At 35.2% G+C, this 24793-nt stretch overlaps 1 protein-coding gene and 1 pseudogene across 5 annotated transcripts; one reads left to right on the forward strand and one right to left on the reverse strand.

The window, feature by feature from the left end:
- The first annotated feature begins 304 nt into the window (after nucleotides 1-304).
- LOC108862184 (uncharacterized) lies at nucleotides 305-2323 on the forward strand. 5 transcript variants are annotated; one of them, XR_001950972.2, is made up of 4 exons: nucleotides 305-454; nucleotides 674-874; nucleotides 1110-1897; nucleotides 1989-2323. XR_001950972.2 is itself a non-coding variant. In XM_018636238.2 (3 exons), the coding sequence occupies exons 1-3, from the start codon at nucleotides 402-404 to the stop codon at nucleotides 1288-1290; spliced, it is 531 nt and encodes a 176-aa protein (XP_018491740.1). In that variant the 5' UTR covers nucleotides 313-401; the 3' UTR covers nucleotides 1291-2323. The 5 variants fall into 5 exon arrangements, 1 of the variants encoding a protein (XP_018491740.1); XR_001950973.2 differs by having other exon boundaries at nucleotides 1110-1294; nucleotides 1398-2323; XR_008934378.1 differs by having other exon boundaries at nucleotides 1110-1294; nucleotides 1675-2323.
- Nucleotides 2324-4723: 2400 nt separating this feature from the next.
- LOC108862185 (DNA-directed RNA polymerase D subunit 2b-like) lies at nucleotides 4724-22838 on the reverse strand (annotated as a pseudogene).
- Between the last annotated feature and the right edge of the window lie 1955 nt (nucleotides 22839-24793).

Raw genomic sequence — 24793 nt, forward strand, 5'->3', positions numbered from 1 at the left:
ATGGACTATTTATAGATTTTAAAAGATTTCTTTGAAAAGTCACATCTTTTCAATTTAAATAGATGCATTTTTTAATAAAGAAAAGACACAACCTTTTAAGTAGTCGCATCTATATATATAAAAGAACATTTTCATCTCTCCTGGATGTCCACATGGAATGCCAGCCTGGAAATTCGCTTCCCCTGCATCCGACATGTGTCTCCTTTAATCAAATGCTGCGTCGCGTGTTGTCTCCGTCTGGGCTTACGTTTTGGGCTTATATCATGTATTGTTAGCGGCCCATCGATACCTAACTGTGCACAAATCCTAAGTCGAGATGGTGAACGCATTTGTTTGTGTTCAGCGTATCCTTTCGATCGGCGGTGACGATTGTGATTCCTCTGTCTTTAATTTACAAATACATGAACCCCAATTTAATTCTTTGTACTCATCACCAGTTTCATCCACCTTTCAGGTTTCGACTTCAATCCCTTTTATTTCTCCAATTACAAATCTTAATTACTGCTCTTAAATTTCATCAAAGTTCTCATTGGATTCCTCCACGGCCGTTGTAAGGAGTATAAATCTGTAGCAGACAACGCTATCTAAGCACACTATCTCATGATTCCTTTATTAAGTTCTTCGATTTTTTTGGTCGAAACTAATGATTATTTTGTGTCCATTCATGCTGCAGACTCTGGCGTGAGGCATTTTGCTCCTCGCCTTCGGATCATCTTTTTCTATGTAGTGAGCGAGTTCCCATCAGAAGCAGGAGATTCCAAGTCTCTGCTGCTAGCTCTGCTAATGGCGCTCCGCCCAAGAGTTTTTATTACAATCTGATCATCATCGGAGCTGGTGTTGGCGGCCACGGAGCTGTTTACACGCCGTTGAAAAGGTGACTTCGCTTCTTATTACGAAACAGTTAAAGGAAATGCTCAACATCATTGTGAAACCCGAACACACTGTTTTTTTTGTTAGAACATGAATCAGTTTTTCTGTAATAAGAACTGAGATTTTTGCTGTAATAAAAGATGATCTCTGCTTACAAAAAAAACAGAGATGAATTACTCTGTTTCTTTACGATTGGAATTGCTCACTTTTATTTAATGGAACCATTGTATTGATTTTAGGGACTTAAAACTGCCATCATTGAAGGAGATGCTGTTGGAGCGACTTGCGTTAACAGAGGCTGTGTGTGCCTTCCAAAGCTCACTTGCATTAATCTTTGCGGTCCTCACAAAATGTTTTCGACCGATTCCTATCTTAAGAAAGAAGGTGAATTCATGGGATCTTCCTACTGCTTCTTTATGAAAAGGTAATCACCAAAAAACCTATAGGATATTCAGTCCGTATATAATCTCCCCTCACTAATTTATTTAAGAGTATTGTCCACTAAATTCTGTAATAATTCATCCCAGCTGCTGGATCCAACTAACATTGCCACCTCTTTGAATTAGGGAGGATCTACCACCTTACAGTTTTCAGTATTTCTCTCTGCGATCTCTTTGTAATTTCACATAAGATTGCTAGATATAGAGTTTCTAGCAATCAGATATATCTTAATTTCTCTCCAGTTAGTTGGCAGAGAAGCAAGCCAAATTAATAGTCAACTTTTTTATTATTTGTGTTGCTCTGACCCATATATTGAAACATCTATGTATGACATGCACACACTGCCATCTACCAATCTAGCAGGAACTGTTTTCATGTAGTGAAGGTTGTGAAAGTGCAGTTAAGAGATGTGGTGGTTGCCTTGGGGTGCAGGGAAATATGGAGTGCCATTTCTCTTCATAATATGATTTGTAGTTCTCGGTTTATTAACGGTTATGGGTATAATAAGATATTGGTTGCAACCATGGTTGATAAACAATCTTTGCATCACCATGACCATATTATAGCTAAAAGAATGTTAACAAAGGTAAAGTTTTTACTACTTATACTGTTCTCTGTTGGCGTGTTTTGTATAATTTATTTTTCATTTTTGACATTTCTTGGAGTATGTGTTCAAGGATTTCCCTGAAAGATGATGGGATTTGCATGGTCACCACGGACTTCACTGTCTGAGCATGTCTACCAGCTGAAGACGCTTAGCCTTCTTTGGAAATTGTATGAATTGTCATAGATGTTTCAACTGCTCACAGGGAAATCCATCTGACCGAGTGGTGAGAAAGAACTCAAGATTTATAACTTATGTAGACATTTTTTAGGGATTCTTTTTGTTTGCAAAGAAATACTCGAACGTTAGATTCAGACCTCTCCTGTTGACGAATTGAACATTGAGAGGAATGTTTAATTCTAACCTTTTTATAGCCAAATACTAAATATCCACCAAGTGTTGCTTTTCTTTGAGAAAACTATTAGTCTATTAAATAAGTGGTTGAAAATTGTTCATTTTTCCGCAATCATAATATTTGGTTTGTGATTGTCACAATCGTGTTTAAAAAAAAAAAAAAGATTGTCGCAACCCAGTGCTTCAACACATATGCATAACTAAGGCTGACAACACTTACAATTTGAGAAGGATATCAACTCTGAAAATACAAAAAAAATTGAATATAGTGTAATGTAGTAAAAAATAAAGGTAAAAATGGATAACCATAAGAAAAACTAATATCAAATGGCAGAATAAAACAAAATGCTGCAAAGAGTATTATGGACTGCAGCTTTTTTCTGAGATATACAAAGAGTATTAATACATAATAACGTAATATTGATGACATTTAAAAACCCTATATACACACATTACACACTTACATACTATACCAAACAAAATATGCCCGACTTTGCTATTAAAGATGTTAAAACGACTAAATCTGCCCCAGTTAACCCGTCCCATATAAAACTATCCCATTTACATTCTAAACCTTAAAGCCAATATAACACTGAAATATATTTCATAATCTAATATATTAAAACTGAAGTACAATTGAAAATTCCCTGAATTTTCCTTAATAATTACAACATAATGCCACTGGATTTTTTTTGTCATTTAACTACATTACTAAACCATCATAAATCTTCTATCCTATTAAAAGTGAAGTACAAATGGGAAATAATCCTTATTTTTTCTTAATATTTACAGGAGAATGCCACTGATTTAAATTAAGGAAATTTTGTTAGATTAATTAAATCATTTTAAACCAGCTTTATTAGCATAGTCCATTATTTGTTTGTTTACAAATGTTAATGGGTCTACGTTTTTGACAATAACTCTGCTCATACAACTCTAATCTGACCCATTCCTAATCTCTAACCATTAATATTAGACTCATACTCATATTTTGTGGAACCACAAATTCAATATACACAGAAATATTTTTAAAACAAAACTGAAACAAGAATTTGTATAATCAATTGCCATATTCACATATGAATAACCTAAAAACCAAAAATAATATATGTCTGTAGTTTTTTAAATTTAAGAATTTCTCTAAACCGGTTATTATGTATTACATTAAATATCTTGAGGTCAAACCAGTCAGTTTGTTTAATCTATTGGTAATTTCACTTCTAATTAAAAACCATTCGGTTTGCCTATTTAATTATTTATATTATTGATCAAGATTATTCCATATTTAGATAAAATTGACTAATTTCAAACATAAAATCGAGATTATATAGATTCTACGCAATAAATTTTGCACTTATAACTATAAACTGTTAAGATTTCAAGTAACCTATACTTGGTTTAACATAAAAAAAGTAAATTATAATAAGCAGACAATGTAATACGATCAACTATTCAAATAAATCATTTACGATTAACAAAAAAAAAACAGAAAATTCATTACATATTCTAATTTCACACACTACCATAGACAAACTATATGATTAACAAAAATATGTTTCAACCATTTATATATAAATAAATAATGTAATTCATCATTTACAGTTTTAATATCACAATTACATAAGCTAAAATAATAATATCATAATATTTCAAACCGAAAACGAACACCCGTGCGGGTGCACGGGTCAAGGTCTAGTAATATATTAAACCTCTTTCTCAAAAAAGAAAAATATATTAAACCTGATACAATTTATACAAACATTTCATAAAGCATGATTTATTAGTCAGATGTTACAATAACATGCAAAAATCTAACTAATATGTATAATTTTATATAATACAAATAAATATTAAATATATACTATAATCGTTTTAATTAATATTTAATTTACATTCCGCCCATAGGGCGGATCTACTCTAGTCTTTTCATAAAGAAGAAACATAACTTTTTATAAGAGAACACTTTTAACGAACAATTGCAATTTTTCACAAGATTTGAGATATCTATAAAAACACACACCCTTTAGAATTAATCGGAATTCCTATTATTAATAGATAGATAAGACCCATCAAAAAACAAATATGAGATACATTGCTGTAGACCAATTCGGCCCAAAACTTATGAATTAAACATGTCATTGTAGTTTCATAACATTTATATTTTTTTTTCTAAAACAGAGTATTCTATTATAAAGATGGTTTTCCTTCGATATATACATTTATAATTAAGAAAATATATTTAAAATAAAATATAGAAAATGCTAATTTTTGTTTCTATATTTAAAAATATAAATATAATTTTTCTATACATTTCCTTCAAATAAAATAATTATATTAAATAAACATACATGGATCAAATCTATTTATATAATAAATGTTTTCCATTTTACAAAAGAATATTGAGATAAAATAGAGACGAATTGAAGATAATCTTAGACTCAAGTTCTATGCGAGTAAAATAATATGTTTTGTGAATTTATCAAAAACTGCAATCTCAACAAGCTACTTCTTAAATTTTCATAACTCACCAAGATTTTGCATTTCTACAGTAAAATTTGCTTTTGGAGACTTCTAATAAATCCACTACATAGCATAACTATGGTTAAAGAATCTCTTTAACATCATCGTGATGCAGCGGACGATAGGGTGAACGGTCGATCAAAAAACTTTTAGGGTTCTAGAGACCTGTTCTTGGATCAATCAAGAGTTTCTTTCGATAGCGTCTTGAGACCAACTTCCTGTATTGATGAATACTGATGCAGCGGACGATAGGGTGAACGGTCGATCAAAGAACTTTTAGGGTTCTAGAGACTTGTTCTTGGATCAATCAAGAGTTTCTTTCGATAGCATCTTGAGACCAACTTCCTGTATTGATGAATTTAATCAAATCAATAACAAGGCAACTCAAAGAAGATGAATTTAATCAAATCTTTTTCAAGGTATAAAGCAAAAGCTCGTTTATTAATTATCAAAGTCTGAATACATCTTTAGGCTTGAATGCCTATTTATAATAAATCCTTAAATTTAGAAAATCATAATCTTAACTAAAATAAGAAAACCATTAAAATATAGAAAATACAAATAAAAGATAATTATCTAATTCAATATATTTAACAAAATAAATAATAAGATATTTGGAAATATTCCAAATACTTATCTGCATCATTATCAAAGGACTTTTAGGGTTCTAGAGATCTGTTCTTGGATCAATCAAGAGTTTCTTTTGATAGCGTCTTGAGATCAACTTCTTGTATTGATGAATTTAATCAAATCAATAACAAGGCAACTCAAAGAAGATGAATTTAATCAAATCAATAACAAGGCAACTCAAAGAAGATGAATTTTATCAAATCTCTTTCAAGGTATAAAGCATAAGCTCTTTTATTAATTATCAAAGTCTGAATACAACTTTAGGCTTGAATGCCTATTTATAATAAATCCTTAAATCTAGAAAATCATAATCTTAACTAAAATAGAAAAACTATTAAAATATAGAAAATACAAATAAAAGGTAATTATCTAATTCAATATATTTAACAAAATAAATAATAAGATATTTGGAAATATTCCAAATACTTATCTCCATCACATCGTCTATTTTCTTTTTTGAAATATCATATTTATTTGATTTTTGGCGTATTGTTTTTTTTTTTCTTTTTAAAGATGCACATTTAGAGGTTTTGAGATGATAGACAATTCTCTCATTTTTAATTATCACAATTGGTGAAAATGGATTTAAATTTGATGTGAGTTCAAACACAGACAATTTCATAAATGTATAGTACTAAGCTTTTCTAGATTAGAATATTAACATTAATCACTGTAACAAATAAGTTAAAACATTATAAACAAACTATTTTATCTTGGAACTTAATGATTCTAAAACCTAAATATATTTAAACTCAATTGTAAACACAACCACTAGATTTCATAATAACTTAAATAACCAACATAAAAGAATATTTAGATCATAATTAAGATTTAATTTAGTTTACTTTTGATCATCTTGCTCATAATTCTATATAGATTTTTGAGTTATAAAATACAATCAATTGTGAGTTACAATTATCTCAAATTTGCTTAAGACCATCAATCCTATTAAAACTAAATTATAATCTGACTACCAATTTATATTTCATATTGTTCTGATATATTTGAAATCATATTTTCTTTTATGTTCTAAGTTCAACTATATTTACTTTTAAATTGGAAGTGTTGTTTATGGTTTAGCTTCCAAAACTCTTGTTTTTAACTCTTATTTACAAATTACAATATGCTAGATCAAATCATGTAGTAAATATTGTTCGTAACCTAACCAGACTAACTCATCATGTCAAGTTTTTAATGGTGCATTTTAATTTAATGTGTTAAAAAAAAGAGATACATTTTTAAAATCTCATATCGAAAATACAACCATGCTAAAACTCGATTCAACTCACCAAGAAATGACTATGTACATGGTCATAATTAAGTTACTATATATCTTTAAGTCCAAAAAAATCCCCCTATACATTAAAAGAGAAGTCACTTTAGTGATTTTTGCTTAGGTGTCACTCATAGAGAGCTTCTAGGATTAATTCTTATAATTCTATTGGTTCCTTTTTTCTAATTTCTTTTTGATTTATTTTTAATCGGCTGGTAAGAGTTATTAACCTAGAACCAATTAATCTATGCTTCCAAACACTCTCATCCGAATTCTTTTATATATGTTAAGAAATCTCATGAATCGAGAATACAATTTATCATCCGAGTTTATTATATGAAAATGTATGACAATACAAGTTTAGTCTAAAATATGTTAAAAATATGAATCGAGAAAACATACACATATGTACACATATATTTTGATTAAACATTGGTGTCTTTTTCTTTTCATATTTTCATAAGTATATAAAAATGTGATTTCTTATCCTGGTAAGAATAGCACACACATAGATTTTATTTTATTTTATAATTTATATTATACTAAAATATGTTAAAATTAGTAATAAATCAAAACGTTCACTAAGTACTAAATAAAGGCTATTTCAGAATTCTAACTATTACTAAATAATATATGTTTAGCCACCAGCAGTATTATTTAAAAATTTAGGTGAAATTTAAAATATTTGAAAATTTAAAATGATTTAAATATTTTATTTCAATATAAAAAAGAAATAAAATTTAATATAGAGAAAGAGAAGTGTTTATAATGTTTCCTTATTGAGAATATACATTTCGTTTTAATGACTTACCTTATTTTAATTATACATACCTTGCACAATATTTTTCTTTCTTTAGTTATTTGTATGTTATGAATTGTATTAAATTTAGTAGATTCGTATTAAGTGTATTACCTTATTTACAAAAAAAAACTTGCATAAGACATTGATATGACAATACAAGTTTAGTCTTTCTATGTTCATAATGATGAAAATGTATGATACTACAAGTTTAGTCTTTCTATGTTTATGATGACGAAATTTTATTTATTTACATAAATAAAAGTTTAAATTATTAATATATTATAATTATTTATTACATGTAACAAATGAGAGAGAAGAGTGCAATAGAAGGGTAAATTTCCTTTGTATGTTTAAATTAATAAATGAGATTTTTATTAATAGTGTAAGCTATGCAAACAAGGTAACTTTCCTTTGTAAAAAGGTAATAATTATTCTGATATGACAATACGCATTATTAAATTGATTGAAATAAATTTTGGATACATTTTATATTCAGTTTGAATGTTATCTAGGATTTATGCCAAGCCTAAATTATTAGTTTGATTAAAATAATTTTTATACCAAGCCTTTATGTGAAATGATTGAAAGAAAGGTATAGCTTTAGAAGTAACGGATTATGCTTCCATATATTACAATGAATCTAAAACTATAGACTATTTGGAATAAATTATTTGGTTACCATATATTAAAAATACACTACTTTGTTTCAGTCAACCAACTTTCTAAATAATATATATATATATATATATATATCTTCATTTTATTTAAAACGAACCAAATCCTAATTCAGAGATAAATATCACAAGATCTAGACCACGAATATATAGGATTGTGTGAACATAGTATTACTTGCAAACAAGAACGTATTAGTGTAAATAGCATTACTTGCGCAAAATGTTACGGGAACTTGCCATAAGAGGAATGTTGTAATAAATTGTTCTGAACCCTTGGTCACATTACTTGCACAAGTACCAAAGAGATATTTGAATCGTATATTCTAAGTTACCTTATATATTTTATAACTTAATGCTAATTAAAAGATGAATTAAATCGTATATTGTAAGACAAAACTTGATTGATACTTGTAATAAAAATTGCCATCAATTTAAATTGAAAGACAAGAATAGGAAATCATCATTTATTTTAGTGACTTGACAATATAAAGATGCCTTATTCCTTGCGAATGTAATAATTTTGAAAATTAATATTACATTGTATTCAGTTTCATAATATTTCTAAATTGATCACACAATATTAATCACTTTCCTTATATTCTAATTCGAAAACTTGCGCAAGACATCGGCAATTAAATGCAAAAAAGATATTGCATGCAGATCTCAAACATTTGGAAAGCTCGTCAATATATAAACGCAATACTAAAATCTTAGATATTATAAGAGAGATTGAAGGGGAATACCAAAATTTTAATAACGTTATGGCAATGGTTCAAGCTACCAAAAATCGAGTGTCTTTTATCAGGCAATTGAGACCGTGAAAAGATACATGGCGTATTGAGGTTACGATCCTTCGTTTATGGAGAAACTACAACAGAGATTCCGAAAATACCATCAAAATTGGTTTTTTCCGATAAAGAGGTAAGTATATAATGGTATTATATTTTAGGCTAAAGTGTTTTGCGCAAGTTTTTTTCAATCCAACTAATTAAACTTAGTCTCATCACTGTCTAGGGGACAAGAATTAATGCTCAAGTTGGTGAACAGCTCATAAAACAATTTGAAGGGAAACTAAAAGAGGGCAATGCGAAAGCCATCCAGTTATTCAAACTGTACGATGCTATGGGTGATTATCGAACCACCGCGCATCCCTAAAAAATTGGATTCTTTCAAACTACTTTTGTTGGACCAGCGGATGACTTCCGAAGTGAAGTTCCGGAGAAGTATCTTGTGAATTACAGTGATATTATTGATGGAAAGTTTTTTAATAGTCGTTTGGTTGGTTAGTCGATTCCTACGATTACTTAATTTAATTTTTATTTTTTCGTATGCAATGATTTAACTGGGATTTTAATTTCACCTTAACTTTATATTGTAGATGTTATTGGCCAAATAGTGAACTTCAGATCTCCTGAAAACAAAGTCATTAAAGGAAAAGATAATTTGAGGCTATTGATTGAGTTACGTGACCAAAAGTAAGTTTACAATACCTTGGCTTTTCCTTTGATCAATTTGCTGAGGTTTGAATAAACATACGATTAACCTAACTTTATATTATATGCAGTGATGTCAAGTTGATGTGTACTCTTTGAGGCTGTTATGCTAAACAAGTATACGATTACAGTATGTTAAACATGTCCACAATGATCATTTGTCTTATCAGGTTCTGTTCTATTAAAGAATGGAAAAGTATAGTTTCGGCACTATATTTGTTTTAATGATTCAGAGCATAAAATATTTATAAGCTCGTGCTATTGTAAGTGCTTACTCCATATCTAGCGGGTATAATTCAATCTATATTATGCTCAATCCATCACTAGATTTAGTTGACAATTTTGAAGCAAGGTAAGTCCACTAAAACGACAACTATACCCAGCTAGAAATATAGTGTGTGGATTCCAGATACATACTCAAACGTTTTTGCCTAACGACGGTCAAGTTGAGATTGATATCCCTTCTGATTTGCTGATATAAAATAATGGAAGAGATCCTATTAATACTATGGCAAAAGAGGTTTATGGACAAGCTTTTCAAACCTCAACAGATAAGGATTTGTATAGACATCGAGCCATTCTTACTCCCACAAATGATGAAGTGGATAAAATTAATGATTACATGCTTTCGCAGTTGGCAGGTAACATGTTGAATCTGATACTCTTATGTTCCACTACCAATAAGAAGTCACTAAAGAAAAGGATTTACATATTATTTCAGGTGAAGAGAAGGTTTACCTTAGCTCGGATAGTATTATCCCATCTGATGTTGACATAGAAGAAAATGTGACCTATCTTGCGGAGTTTTTGAACAGTGTTAAGTGGCTGGAGTATCTAGACATTGTTTGAAGCTCAAGGTGGGTGCTCCTATTATGTGTCTTCGTAACATGGATGTTGCAGATGGCTTATGTAATGGTACTAATAACTGGTAAAGAATCGAAGCCGCAGACGAAAATATTGAATGTTGTCTACAAACAAGTTTTTAAAAATATTCCGTAGTCAGGGTACGTAATTTTAATATAATTTTTCAAATATTAAAGTTTTAATATATAAACTGTTAGAATTATTTTTTTACAAGGATGTGAAAGATGGGTAGTGATGAGTTACCAGACCTATTTTATTTGATTATTATCCAGCTTTCCGCCTATTTTTACGACGGTATGTCATTTAATATTATTTTACGGTCAATAAAATTTTGAAATAATTATATATCTATCAAATAATGTTATCTGATCCAATAGCTTACCAAATCTAATACATTGTTTTCAGGTGTCTAATGGATTTGGTTTTCTTTATCGAGAATTTTTACTTCATAAACTTATGTCGTTTATTGATTATGTAATTAAATTTTATTTATGGATAATATTTATGGATAATATTTTGAAATTTATTATATTTTCTTTTAATATGTGTACATAAATAATTTAATTACTCCCTCTGTTTCTAAAAGATTGATGTTTTAGAATTTTCACGATTTTTAATAAAACATATTAAAACTTAGCTATAAATGCATTGTTTTCTGTAATTTTATATTCCCTATACTTTTAAACCAATAAGATTTTAGAAATTCCAATTAATATTTTTGAACTTCACAATTTTTCATTATTAGTTGACAAAAATTGTATTGAAAATATAAAACATCAATCTTTTTGAAACAAATTTTTTCTCTAGAACTTCAATTTTTTAGGAACAGAGGGAGTACAATTTAGTATAATACTATTCTTCACCTGAAACCCGATATTACAACACATACAATACAGTTCTAATTATAGAGGATAATATAAAATCAGTTACTTCTAAAAATATACACTATTTAGAAGTCGGAGTTTTAATGAAAGTATCTTCTTAAAAACACTAATTATTTTGGGACTTTGCAATTATATATACACACAATAACTATCTCTTCATACTCGAGTTAACATCTTTCCAAATATTTTTTCCCTCTCGTCCAATGTCAAATATTGAGTATCGGCTTTTCTCCATGGCTAGAGCTTTTTCCAAATGACGGTGACCTAATGATCCCGAGTCAATCTGTTACTTTTAAAGCTATACACTATGTATTCTATATTTTAAACTTTATCATGTCCGCACAGGGTGCGGGCCGGCCACCTAGTACATTCTTAAAAAGCATGCTTAAAAGAACGTTCGGTTAGTGAGAGTGTGCATGCCAGCCATGCAAACGTAAAACTGTTATCATTGCAACGTAAAAAGTGTTAATCATTTGCGTGTTCTATCAAACAGTAGAGTATATGAGCGACAATTCCTATCAATTCACTGCAAGACCGGTTCGATATTGTTAAAGCAAGTCATACTGGCATCTTAAAAGCCATTACACTAAAAGATGCTCTTGAGACTCATCAACACTGTCCCATAGAAAGTTAACCTCCTTGTTCATACTCTGTGTACGATATTAGGTAGTTCAAACAGAAGAATAATAAAAAAACTAATTCATGAGCTGCAGTAGTTTGGCTTTGTGAGGCGACTTCTTTTGCATCTTTGTGCGTAGCTGTTGATCATAACTGCCAGTATGACTTGCAGCTTTTTTTTTGTCACTGAATACTTAAATTAAGAGGGGCCCAAAAGAAGTTTGGCCCAATTAAGTCCATTACAGAAAGGAGTTCTTTAGAATGGCTTTTGCTAGAGCATCGGCCTATTCGTTATCTCCTCTACCAATATGAAAAACTTAACAGAAACAAATGCAGACGAAATATCGAGGATGTCGTTGATGATTCCCCGTAGTTCCTTTCTCTGTGTCTTGTTGATGATTGCTCCCACGAGCGTTCGATTATCGGAACACAACCAGAGGTTCGAGACCCCCTGATTTGCCGCCATGAAAAGACCCTCCCTCACCGCCAAAGCTTCACCGATCAAAGGGGAATTCACATATTCCTGGATCGATGCTCCCTGTCTCTCTGATAGATCGGTGTTTCCACTCAGTACCCAAGCAATACCTGCTCTGAATCGAGATGCGTTCCATGTCGTGTCGGTCCTGCAAATCACGATCTGGTCATATGCTTGAGGTAGACTCCTTATTATGTTCTCCTTTGTAGTTGCATGATGATTTTGACCTGTAGAAGGGAGAGATTGGGCTTCAATCCATTCTCTCGCTAGGGCTAATCCTTTGATGCTACTTCCATAGGTGTTGTGCTTCTGCCTTCAAAAATCAGAGAGTTTCGATCCTTCCAAATAGCCCAACAAACCCCATGGAAGGATTGGCGTCGAGACTCCAGTTGGTGGTAGGCATGTTGCAGACCGGAATCGAGTCATCGCACTTTTAAAGGTGTCTGTTACAGCTATGTGAACTGTTTCTTTGAGAGGGATGCCTTCCCAGACTTTCTTTGCGAAGGGGCATAGAAAGAAGGTATGTAGTGACGTCTCAGATTCATTACATCTTGGGCAGTTCACCTGTGCATTGATACCTCGTCGTTGCAGGTTTTCTCCTAGAGGCAGAGCATTTTGGATGGTTGACCAAATGAATACTTTCATCTTGGGAGAGCAGGTTGGTTTCCATACATCTCTGATCCAATCAAAGTCTTCCGTATGTCTGTTTCTGTTAACTACTCGGTTGGTGTCAGCCACTGAATTGTAACCAGAGCGTGTTGTGTAGGTTCCTGATGGTAGCGGTTGCCAAACGAAGCTATCTTCGGCTCCCCTCAGGCTTGGTCGCAGACTCATGATCTGTTCAGCAAAGTCAGGTAGTAATCCTTCTATCCTCTGCTTGTTCCACTTTAGGTCATCCGTTAGTAAGTCAGAGACTCTAAGATCAAGGGCTTCTTCTTGTATAGGACCAAAAGGCTTGACCTGTTCTTCTAATGAGATCCAAGAATCCTTCCACACTCTAGTAGTGAGCCCATTCCCGATCGCTTTGCCTAAGTTGTCCTTTAAGAGATTTCTTCAATGTAGTATTCCCTTCCAACCATGAGAACAAACCGAGGGTAGTTCCACCTCTAGGAAGCTTTGATTGTGACAGTATTTACCTTTTAAGATTCTAGCAAGTAGACACTCTAGTACTGTGATGATTCTCCAGGCAATCTTCGCTAATAGAGCTTGGTTAAAGAGTTGTATATCTCTTAGTCCCAGTCCCCCCTCCGCTTTAGACTTTGTCAATCTGTCCCATGCTACCCAACTCATTTTTCTTTTATCATTTGGTCCATCCCACCAGAATCTGATAAGGGCGGACTGAATCCTCTTGTACATGCTAACCGGAAGTTCAAAACATGACATTGTGTAGGTGGGGATCGCTAAGAGTACTGCCTTGAGCATTGTCAACTTTCCAGCTTTAGAGAGACATCTAGTTGACCAGCTTGCCGCACGTTGTCGGATGCGGTCTACAATGGAGGTGAACAGGTCACGCTTTTTACGGCCGAAGTGTTCAGGTGCACCCAGGTATTTTCCTTCCCCTCCCTCCTTAGAAATTCCCAAAATCAACTTCGCTTCTTCTTTCATTGTTGCTGGTGTCTTTTTCGAGAATGTGATTGCTGACTTGCTTTTGTTAATCATTTGACCAGAAGCAGCTTCATACTGGGCGAGAATTTGCAGGAGATTACTGCTGGATGATGAGGAGGCAGAGCAGAAAAACATTGTATCATCGGCGAATAGCAAATGGTTCACTTCTGGACATCCTCCAGCCACTTTAATACCCTGTAAGTTTCCTTCTATTGCTGCCATCCTGCATAACCCAGATAGGACTTCTCCACATAGTATAAATATGTATGGGGATAACGGATCACCCTGTCTGATCCCCCTGCTCGGTAATACTTTGCCATAGACATGGTCGTTTACCAAATAGGAATAAGAAACCGTAGTTAAGCACTCCATGATCCACTATACCCATTTGTTGTGAAAGCCCAGTCTGTTGAGGACTTGTCTCACAAAACTACATTCGATTCGATCATAGGCCTTAGACATGTCTGTCTTTACTGCCATATAGCAATGCTTTGTAGCCTTAGAAGTCTTCAGGTACTGTGGTACTTCGTGAGTAATTAGGACATTGTCTGTGATAGATCTCCCCGGGATAAAGGCTGACTGATTTTCTAAGATGAGGGAATTAAGAACCTTCTGCAGTCGTAGTGATAGCAATTTGGAGATAATCTTGTAGTATATATTGCATAATGCTATCGGGCGGTAGTCTTCTGCTCTTTTGGCCTCTCCATGCTTGGGAATTAACCTGACATACGTGTGGTTTATTTTCGCTGGTAGGGACCCCGTTGCGAAGAACTGCTGGATCTCCTGGATGATGGCTGGACCTGTAACATCCCAATTTGATTGGAAGAACGCAGCCGAGAAGCCATCTGGCCCTGGGGCCTTGTCTGGATGGATAGCGAATGTGGCCTCTTGAATCTCCTTACAAGTTGGTTGTGCTGTTAACATCTCATTTTCTTCTTCTGTGATACAGGGGACTAGAGCATCATGTACAATGTGTTCTCCGTTAAAAGGGATTGATGTGAACAGTTTGGAGTAGTAGCTACAGATGACCTCTGAGATCTTCTCCTCTTCATAATTCGGTAAGCCATCTTCATCTTCTAGCACTGTCATTCTATTTTTTGACTTTCTGGTTTTTGCAGAAGCATGAAAATAACCTGTGTTAGCATCTCCTAGTGACAGCCACAACTGGCGACTTCTCTGTTTCCAGAAGTTCTCCTCCTCCAGGTACGTTTTTAGAATCTGCGCATTTAGATCTCTGATAAGCACTTCATTCGCTACAGAATGGGACATTGCTTTATCTAACTCTTGTTGTAGACTATCCAGCTTTTTCCTACTGTTTTCCTGAAAAGCTTTACTCCATTTGCAGATTGCTTGACGACAGAGCGACAGTTTTGCCTCTACTTGGAGATGGGAGTTCCTTTCCCAAAGGTCCTTTACGATTGCTTTTACTTCCTGATTCTCTTTCAGGCGTCTGTCAAATCTGAAGATACCATTCCCTCTCTTTTTTGTAGCATCCAGGAAGGAAATCAAAGGTCTATGATCGGATCCTCCATACCTTAAATACTGACTGCGACAGGATGGATACAAGTCAGACCATTCTGTATTACAGATTGCCCTATCCAAGCGGCACTGAACCAGGTGCGTATGTCGTTGACCCCTCCACGATAGGAAGCTGCCACAATGCTTTAGATCAAATAGGTCATGACTAGATAGGAAAGTTCTGAAAGCCCCAAATGATCCTTCTGCCCTATCTGGGCCTCCACACTTTTCTGAGTTATCAATGATTTCGTTGAAGTCGCCTGTGAGGAACCAGGGTGTAGTGTTGTCTGTGTGTAGCGTAGAGAGAGCATTCCACACCTCTTGTCTTCTAGTTTGTTCTGGTTCTCCATAGACAAAGGTAGCATGAAAAGAGTTTCCTTTGTAGGAGATAGATGTATCTATGAAGCTCTTAGTCGATGAAGTAACCGTTAGCTCTATCTCCTTTTTCCAGTATAAGAAAAGAACTCCTGACCTTGGTGTCTCCGGCGGTACCGTATGATAGTTATCTAGTGTTAACCATTGGAGGTCTTTTAGGGTTTTCTCATCTGGGTTTTTTGTTTCCGTTAGGAAGATAATATCAGGTATGTTCCTTCTATTGATCTCCTTTAAACGCTGGACTGTTGCAGGATTCCCCAACCCGCATCAGTTCCAGCTCGCAATGACTAAGGAGCCTGGGGTGGAGCGGCCCGAAAATCCTCCTTTTTCCTCGTGACTGCAGGTATCAGTTGTATTGGTGGATTTCCCCTCCTACTTGAGTTTCCAGTAGAACTTGCTTGGTTCCTTGATTTAGTTTGCGTCGCGGAGTTTCTTCTTGCAGGTGAGAACTTCATGCCTGAGATGTTCCTCTTTCTCGAGCTTACTCCTGACAAAATATTTGGACTTCCATTGCTTGGGCGATTTCTAGCCTCGGTTCTTGGGTTTCTTCTTCGTGGTGGGACATCACTATCTGAGTTTTCTTGCTGCACCCTTTCTTCCTCAACTTGATCGTTTGGATACATTACAGGAGGAGAGTTTCTGCTGTAGAGTGGAGCATTTAAACTTTCTGGAACCACTACAGGAGTAGCCAGGATTCTCGCAGCAACTTCCTCTTCTAACCCAATTGCATCTCCTTCAATAACTCTCTGCTGTCTAGCTCTTGCTTCTGAAGGGTCAGTACAGCTCAAATATTGTATTGTAACATCATTTAATTCCTCCATAACCTGCTCCCTTGTTATATGTCGATCGAATTGCTCATGTTGTGTTGTCTGATGAACAGCCACAGCTGGAGGGAGGATTTCATTTAACATGTTCTCCACTGTTTCGTCAACTTGGCCATTCTTTTCACTAGCCAGAACTCGAAGTCTCCTCGCTGCTGCTTCTGTGGGGTCATCACAACTCAGGTATCTCTGTGTTGCTGTGTTTATATCCTCCAAAATTTTCTCCCTTACTTGTCGCCTTTCAGATGTTTCAATTTCCAGCTGTGCAGGTGCTAGAGTCGAAACCGGACCCTTATGCTGAGGGATGAGATACGGCGAGTTAGCTTCTTGATCCATCTTTGTGTTCGGTTTCCTTCTCCATTCTCTCGTATCTTTACTCTGGAACAACGGTCTCATATGAGAGGAATCATATGGATGATGTCGCCGGCCTCTTGAGTATGGAGGGGATATATGCTATGCTTGTGCCCTCACTTCTTCATTACCCCTGTTTCTGGGCTTGGTATTAGTTATAGCTCGCTCTTGAGCCAGAGGTGGATTGCGGGTATGTCTTGTACAGATCCTCTCTCCATAAGCCCTTCCATGTCTGTCCACTCGTTGGTTGAAGTCTCTGTTACCTTTGCTGCTTTCTTTGTACTCTGAGGCCTGAGGAGGAAAGTTCTTCCTCGTTTGATAGTAGCTATTTTCCTCTCTTCTAGAAACTGGTTGTTCCTTTGCTATCTCCGCTTGGGGTACTTCTTGCAGGTTCTGCTCTCAGGAGCGTATACCGCAGTGTTCGTTTGAGTGTGAAAGAAGTAAACAGATAGAGCAATGGTTCTCCAGGCGTTCGTACTCCAAGGTAATTCTACTCTCTTCGCCTGTATCAAACTCCACGATGGTCTCTTTCACTAGAGGTTTCAGCCCGTTGATAGAGACTCTGACTCTTCTGCCTCCTCCCACCTTCCTCATCCTCAGTATGAGACGCAACATAACCAACCTCAGAAAAGTTGTCTGAAGGAAGAACGTTCATGTTAAGGTCTTAAAGCGGGAGAGTTTTGGAAGTAGTGCTTGATTTTTCTCCGGTCTCGTTCTCAAATGCTCCCCACTCCTCCAAGTTAGCCACATTGGAGCCCCAGCCAGGTAACTCCTTCTCAGGTAACCTCTTTACTCCATATAACTCAGCCTCAAGCGTGTATGCAAATCACCAGTAGCTTTATGTAACTTTACTAAGCACTTCACATAATCATGCAAAACTACTACTACGTTAAATATATATTAGAAACGTTCCATGCCGTATTTTCAAATTGGAATCTCCATGTTTATCTTTTATACAAGCAACGCATTACACAAGTCTCGTAATTGTAAACATAAACTATACTGAACGTAAGTGATCCACAACTACTAGATCCACCAGTGGCACAACCAACACCCCTCCTCCCCCCCCCCCAGGCCCCACTCCAAAAGACAACGGACCATGGCGGCTCAGTCAGTTTGGTTTTGTCTTTATCTCGGAGTTAATGTGAGAAAGAAGGAAAAGTGGGCCAATTGGGCGAGATCATTAGGCTATGATACCACGATACATCATGTGTACTGGATACGTGTGTATTCACATTTTAACAGTGTGGTATTTACACAGCTAGGATTTATACTAAGATTAAATACATCATTGTCTAATATACTTCAATACATCATCTCAATATGCTGCTACAGCAGGCAAAAACCTTAAAATAGGAATTAATTATCTCAGAGAAATGATCAAACAATCATTCATAGATGATGGGCTTCAAGGCTATTCTCATGTTCAACAGTATCTCAGAATTTGAGGTTCCTACTCACGTCCCACTACGTACAATGGTTTGTTTTGGTATATATATATATATATTCTTTCATTAATTTATCGGTAAAGTTACTCATCGGATTAAACTTATCGAAAACCCGCAAACATTCACGAGGGAAATTAAAATACTATAACGGCAAACATGGAAACTTGTATATTATTATTACTTTTAATACTATTTCCGTTTATAATAACAAATATAAAAATACGATTAGCAAATACTCCGAATCAATGTTAGGGTTGTGTGGTGAAAAGTAGATCTAAGTACACGTGGACAAGAAATAACGGTAAAAAAATATGAGATTTTTCTCGGCAAACCTTTATCAATGTTAAAAGTACACGTGGACAATAATAAGTAACGTTTAAAAACCGATTTAACGGCTAGTTTTCGTTTCATGTGTGCTTTGTTAAACTTACATAAATAGATCTATAGAGGTGTGGTAGTGGTACGAAGCTATTATTTTGAAAATTAAAATCCGATTCCCATCTCATCAGAAGAAAGAAAGAAACAACAAAATGAGTGAGAGAGCTTGGAGTTCGAGTGAGGATGCGAAGTTGAAGAGTGGTGTGGCGAAATACGGAGAGATGAAGTGGGCGAGTGTTTCGGCGAGCGTGATGAACCACCGGAGATCCGCAAAGGCTTGTAAAGAGAGATTCTCGGAACTCAAAGAACCCAAGGTTTGAATTTCTGATTTTTTCTAATAGTTAGGGTTTTGGTTTCGCATATGTACGATCACTGCTTGGGGAAACTTTATAAGTAATGATTAGGTTGACTTTTTTTATTTGGTTTGTTACATATGAATAATGATTGGTTTAATCGATGAATTAGGTTAAGTTTATGCATGGATGGGTGGTTGGGTTCTTATTATAGTATATATATATATATTAAAGTTAGATAATTCTTAAATAAATTTGTTTAAGAATTATCTAACTTTAATATATATATATACTATAATAAGAACCCAACCACCCACTCATGCATAAACTTAACCTAATCCATCGATTAAACCAATCATTATTCATATCTAACAAACCAAATAAAAAAAGTCAATCTAATCATTACTTATAAAGTTTCCCCAAGCAGTGATCGTACGTACGCGAAACCAAAACCCTAACTATTAGAAAAAATCAGAAATTCAAACCTTGGGTTCTTTGAGTTCCGAGAATCTCTCTTTACAAGCCTTTGCGGATCTCCGGTGGTTCATCACGCTCGCCGAAACACTCGCCCACTTCATCTCTCCGTATTTCGCCACACCACTCTTCAACTTCGCATCCTCACTCGAACTCCAAGCTCTCTCACTCATTTTGTTGTTTCTTTCTTTCTTCTGATGAGATGGGAATCGGATTTTAATTTTCAAAATAATAGCTTCGTACCACTACCACACCTCTATAGATCTATTTATGTAAGTTTAACAAAGCACACATGAAACGAAAACTAGCCGTTAAATCGGTTTTTAAACGTTACTTATTATTGTCCACGTGTACTTTTAACATTGATAAAGGTTTGCCGAGAAAAATCTCAAATTGATAAGAATCAACAATGATCATCACATAATCAACAAGACCAATGACCCTCAACCTCAACAGTCAACACTGTACTCTCAACATGTTTTTCAGACACTAACTAAATAAAAGAAAGAAACTAATAGACCAGTGTCACGCTAGCTTTTAAGTCTCCTAGGTAAACAAAACCAATCACTATGAGATGTTTCAATCTAATACGGTACTCAAATTAGCAGTCATTTGAACTTTGGGCATCCTGAGCACAATACCCAAGTAGAAAAGTTTTAAACGTCGAACAGTTATATAGCAAACCTATTGACCTCTACTCGTTGTAGCATCAAGCCTTGTATCTTTTTCTCAATGTTTTGTATACAGTACTTAAACCAAGTGTCAGTGTGAAGAAGGTACCTGTGAAGCTGGTCGGTGATGTCATCGACACTAGGAGTGGAGAACGGAGTTGCATGGCGTACCAATTTGGAGTATGCATCAGAATTGCCCTTCTTCTTTTGCATAGGAGAAGCTATTCCTTTGGAGAGAGCAGCCTCCAAGAGTTGGCCCGGTGTTTATCGAGAAGGGAGTGCGTGCAGGTTTATCACGATATCAGGAACTATGCCTTGCGTCGTGAAAGCAAAATTCACCTGCTCCTCTATATAGTCTAGTCTAGAACACCCTTCTGACCATGCATACTGGAGAATTTATATCCAAGACATGGAGAACGAACCTGCAAGTTGGAAAATACAGATAAGTGGAAACGCTATAAGGTATGCGTTAGCTGAAAGACAGCTCAATAAGGTATGATCTGGAACTTACCTGTGTCATAGAAACAGCAGCATAATTCTTCCCATCGTCATTCGATGACAAAACCACTTTCTGCACTATCCCTCTCTCTGTGTGCTTTAGTTTCACGCTGTGATCAATCCCAGTCTCTGTACATCTGCCAATGACAATATCACCACTGTGCATATTAGCACCCACAAAAGGGAACCCGTCATCATCCAGGCTGTCTACTCTGCCAATCTTGCTGTGCGTCTTTCCAAACTGAACAACCTCGTCCATCTTTTTCCTCTTCTCCGAGTCTTTACTCTCAAAAACGCAATGTTAAGTTCCCAACAAAGTTCCATTATTTCACAGCTCACATTCGCATCACCACCATCGAAGGCAATCAGATCAACAGCCTCTTTGTCTGACGCAATACCCAGAGCGAAGAAGACAGGACCTAGACTGGGATCTCAGTTGACAGGAAGTATACTGTCAGTACTTTCTCCCTTCTCTTGAAGTCTTCAGCTTTCTGATTCTCTGATAGACGCACGATGAACCGATTCCTCTTGGTTTCGGACCTGTAGTTGACTGTCCATGGTGGATTAGAAATCCAAAGTCTCTTATTGCATATCTGTTCTTGAGCAATAAAGACCTGCAAAACACATTTCTTCACGTCAGGAACTTGTATAACAGCTTGGCAATATTTTCCAGCATATACACAGTATTAGAACGAAAGAAAGCAAAAAACGTTGTCAGCAGTTGAAACAGTTTACGCAAACAGGAGCAATGCATATTATGTGAAGAACGCACAATCCAACCACTAAGCCATACACTAAAATAGTTCATGACAGCAGAAATGTAAATATTTGGTGTAACTCACCTTCTCAGCTCCTTTTATCACAAAGTATCCACCCTGGTCAAAAACGCACACTCCCCCTTCTCCGTTGAGTTGCAAAGCACAGACTTCACCATCACGGGTATCCTACCAATAGGGATGTCCTGCGTCTTCTTAGACAGGATCTGCCTCTCGTCTTGTCCCGTCTTGAACTTGTCTCTTTTAACCACTTTCTTAACGAACACCTAGTCAATTTACAAAGGGAAGAGTCAGTTACACAACAACCAGTAATAAGAAAAAGATACAATGGCAAGCAAACCAGAAACTTCATCAAAAGTTTGACAAATAAGAGCCATTGCATAGCCATAGAAGATCACACAATATAAGCACTAAGCAGCAAAGTGAAAATCCCCAAAAAAAAAGTTTCCTTTAATATCTCACATCATACGTTATTATAAAACTCTTTAAGACTGACTACATAGACAAGATTCAGTAAGCTGTAATTGCAAGATGTAGAACGGTAAAAAAGGTGAAAACTTTAATCAGTTTCCCTTTACCTCGACATCGACATTAACTTTCATCCTCCCGGAGTAAGTCAATGTTCTGAAGGCCTGGGGAGAAACACAAGCTCCTTTATCATCAGAGTACAAGGTCGGCTTCTCCACGCTGACTTCTCCCAACTTCACCGTCGCGTCGCGTATCTCCACTCGTGGTCCTTGTTCTTCGTAGGGTCAAAGGACGCATCTCCCCGGAGAGGACTCAGAACACGAGATTCTCTGATAGACGCACGATGAACCGATTCCTCTCCATCAAACTCTCCCACACACACACATTAAATCCATTTCCAGTCAAAACAAAACAAAACAAAACAAGACAGGAAAATCTGTCACTAATTCGATCTGATTTCAACAAATCCAAACCATCAGCAGAAAAAAACATAAACCTACAAACAAAAACAAAGAAAGGCACAACACTAACAACATCCAATTCAACTCCCAATTTGCGCAATCAGGACCGAGCAAGGATAAAAAAAACCCCCAATTGCCTCCGACCCAAGAACGGTTTGGTAACCGAACAGATTTATCCAAACCTACGATCCGGATTCCAATTGCCTCCAACCAAACCGGTCTGAACCGGATATATAGTAAACACCATTTATTTGATCGATTTAAATTATTTTGTTGATTTTAAAATTGCAAATTTCTCTTCTTAAAATCGGGAAACTTGAGTTTCCATCTTTTTTTTATTTCTTTTTTTTTTTTAGGTATAGAGTCTAAACAAAACACAAATTAAAATTCAAAAACACCCCCCCCCTCCCCCAAAATTCAAAAACACCCCCAAAAAAATAAAATTCATCGTCAAATTGTCTCAAATGATCACAGCTCGATCTTCCTCTTCATTCCACGTCTCTGTAAATGATTAAAAAAAAAAACAAAATTGAATGTGTGTGTTAAAATTCATGTAACAAAAACATACAATAGTATAACATTAATAAAATAAAATGGGCTTTTACCCTTTCTGAACTTGAATTCGCAGTCGGCCGCGCTGGGATAATGACACGATTCTCATCCATCTGAAATTTTTTTAACATAAAAAACATCTAAACATATCAAAATTATTAATGATCCCCAAAATGTCGATTATTCTTTTCTTTACCAGATATTTGTATCTGTTCTGGCAGCTGGTGCATGGACGTGACATGGTGGTTGCTACCGTTGTCCACAGCACATTCAAACCAAAGCTCTTGACCAACCGCTTCAAATGATCATCATCTTCCTCCGTCCACTTAAAAAATTAAACAAATTTATTTAAGAATTATCTAACTTTAATATATATATATATATATATATACTATAATAAGAACCCAACCACCCACCCATGCATAAACTTAACATAATCCATCATTAAACCAATCATTATTCATATCTAACAAACCAAATAAAAAAAGTCAACCTAATCATTACTTATAAAGTTTCCCCAAGCAGTGATCGTACGTACGCGAAACCAAAACCCTAACTATTAGAAAAAATCAGAAATTCAAACCTTGGGTTCTTTGAGTTCCGAGAATCTCTCTTTACAAGCCTTTGCGGATCTCCGGTGGTTCATCACGCTCGCCGAAACACTCGCCCACTTCATCTCTCCGTATTTCGCCACACCACTCTTCAACTTCGCATCCTCACTCGAACTCCAAGCTCTCTCACTCATTTTGTTGTTTCTTTCTTTCTTCTGATGAGATGGGAATCGGATTTTAATTTTCAAAATAATAGCTTTGTACCACTACCACACCTCTATAGATCTATTTATGTAAGTTTAACAAAGCACACATGAAACGAAAACTAGCCGTTAAATCGGTTTTTAAACGTTACTTATTATTGTCCACGTGTACTTTTAACATTGATAAAGGTTTGCCGAGAAAAATCTCATATTTTTTTACCGTTTTTTCTTGTCCACGTGTACTTAGATCTACTTTTCACCACACAACCCTAACATTGATTCGGAGTATTTGCTAATCGTATTTTTATATTTGTTATTATAAACGGAAATAGTATTTGTTATTTGATCTTGATTCTGACTCAACGGTTTATCATCTGTATTATTCTGGTTACTATGGCTTAGCTGTTCCTTATTTTCCAAGTTTATCAACCTTCTAGCTTCTCTCTCTTTTTCTTGAACTATTTATATTCTTTATTAACATTAAAATGTGTTTTTTATATTCAAGTTATGCAATGAGCACTTCTTATACGTGTTTTGATGACCTAATTATTTATCATCAAGTTATGCGAGCACTTCTTATTTTCTTTGCCTTAAATGATTGGTTAGATACTTGAGTCGCAAGCTTTATAGTTCTGTTCTAATTTGGATTTAAACTCCAGTTAAGAATTTTGGTTTTGTTTTCCTCTCAAGCTCAGAACCATACAAGTCGATCAAGGGAAAGACATTTGTGTTTTTTTATCAGTCTGTTTAGCTTTTTACCTTTTTCACTGCCTCAAAACTCCTAAACAAGTGGTCCATCATGATGCTCGTACCTCTGGTCGTTCTTCAGCTGCAAGAAGCACAAATGG

The sequence above is a fragment of the Raphanus sativus genome, chromosome 5 (genome assembly GCF_000801105.2).
Source record: "Raphanus sativus cultivar WK10039 chromosome 5, ASM80110v3, whole genome shotgun sequence".
Classification (NCBI taxonomy): Eukaryota; Viridiplantae; Streptophyta; class Magnoliopsida; order Brassicales; family Brassicaceae; genus Raphanus; species Raphanus sativus.

What these genes read in the sequence shown, in the direction of transcription:
- LOC108862184 (XM_018636238.2), top strand. Translation starts at nt 402, where the DNA reads ATGAACCCCAATTTAATTCTTTGTACTCATCACCAGTTTCATCCACCT. An exon ending in TGGATTCCTCCACGGCCGTT is followed by an intron (nt 551 to 673) that starts GTAAGGAGTATA and finishes TTCATGCTGCAG; the next exon opens with ACTCTGGCGTGAGGCATTTT. An exon ending in GTTTACACGCCGTTGAAAAG is followed by an intron (nt 875 to 1,109) that starts GTGACTTCGCTT and finishes TATTGATTTTAG; the next exon opens with GGACTTAAAACTGCCATCAT.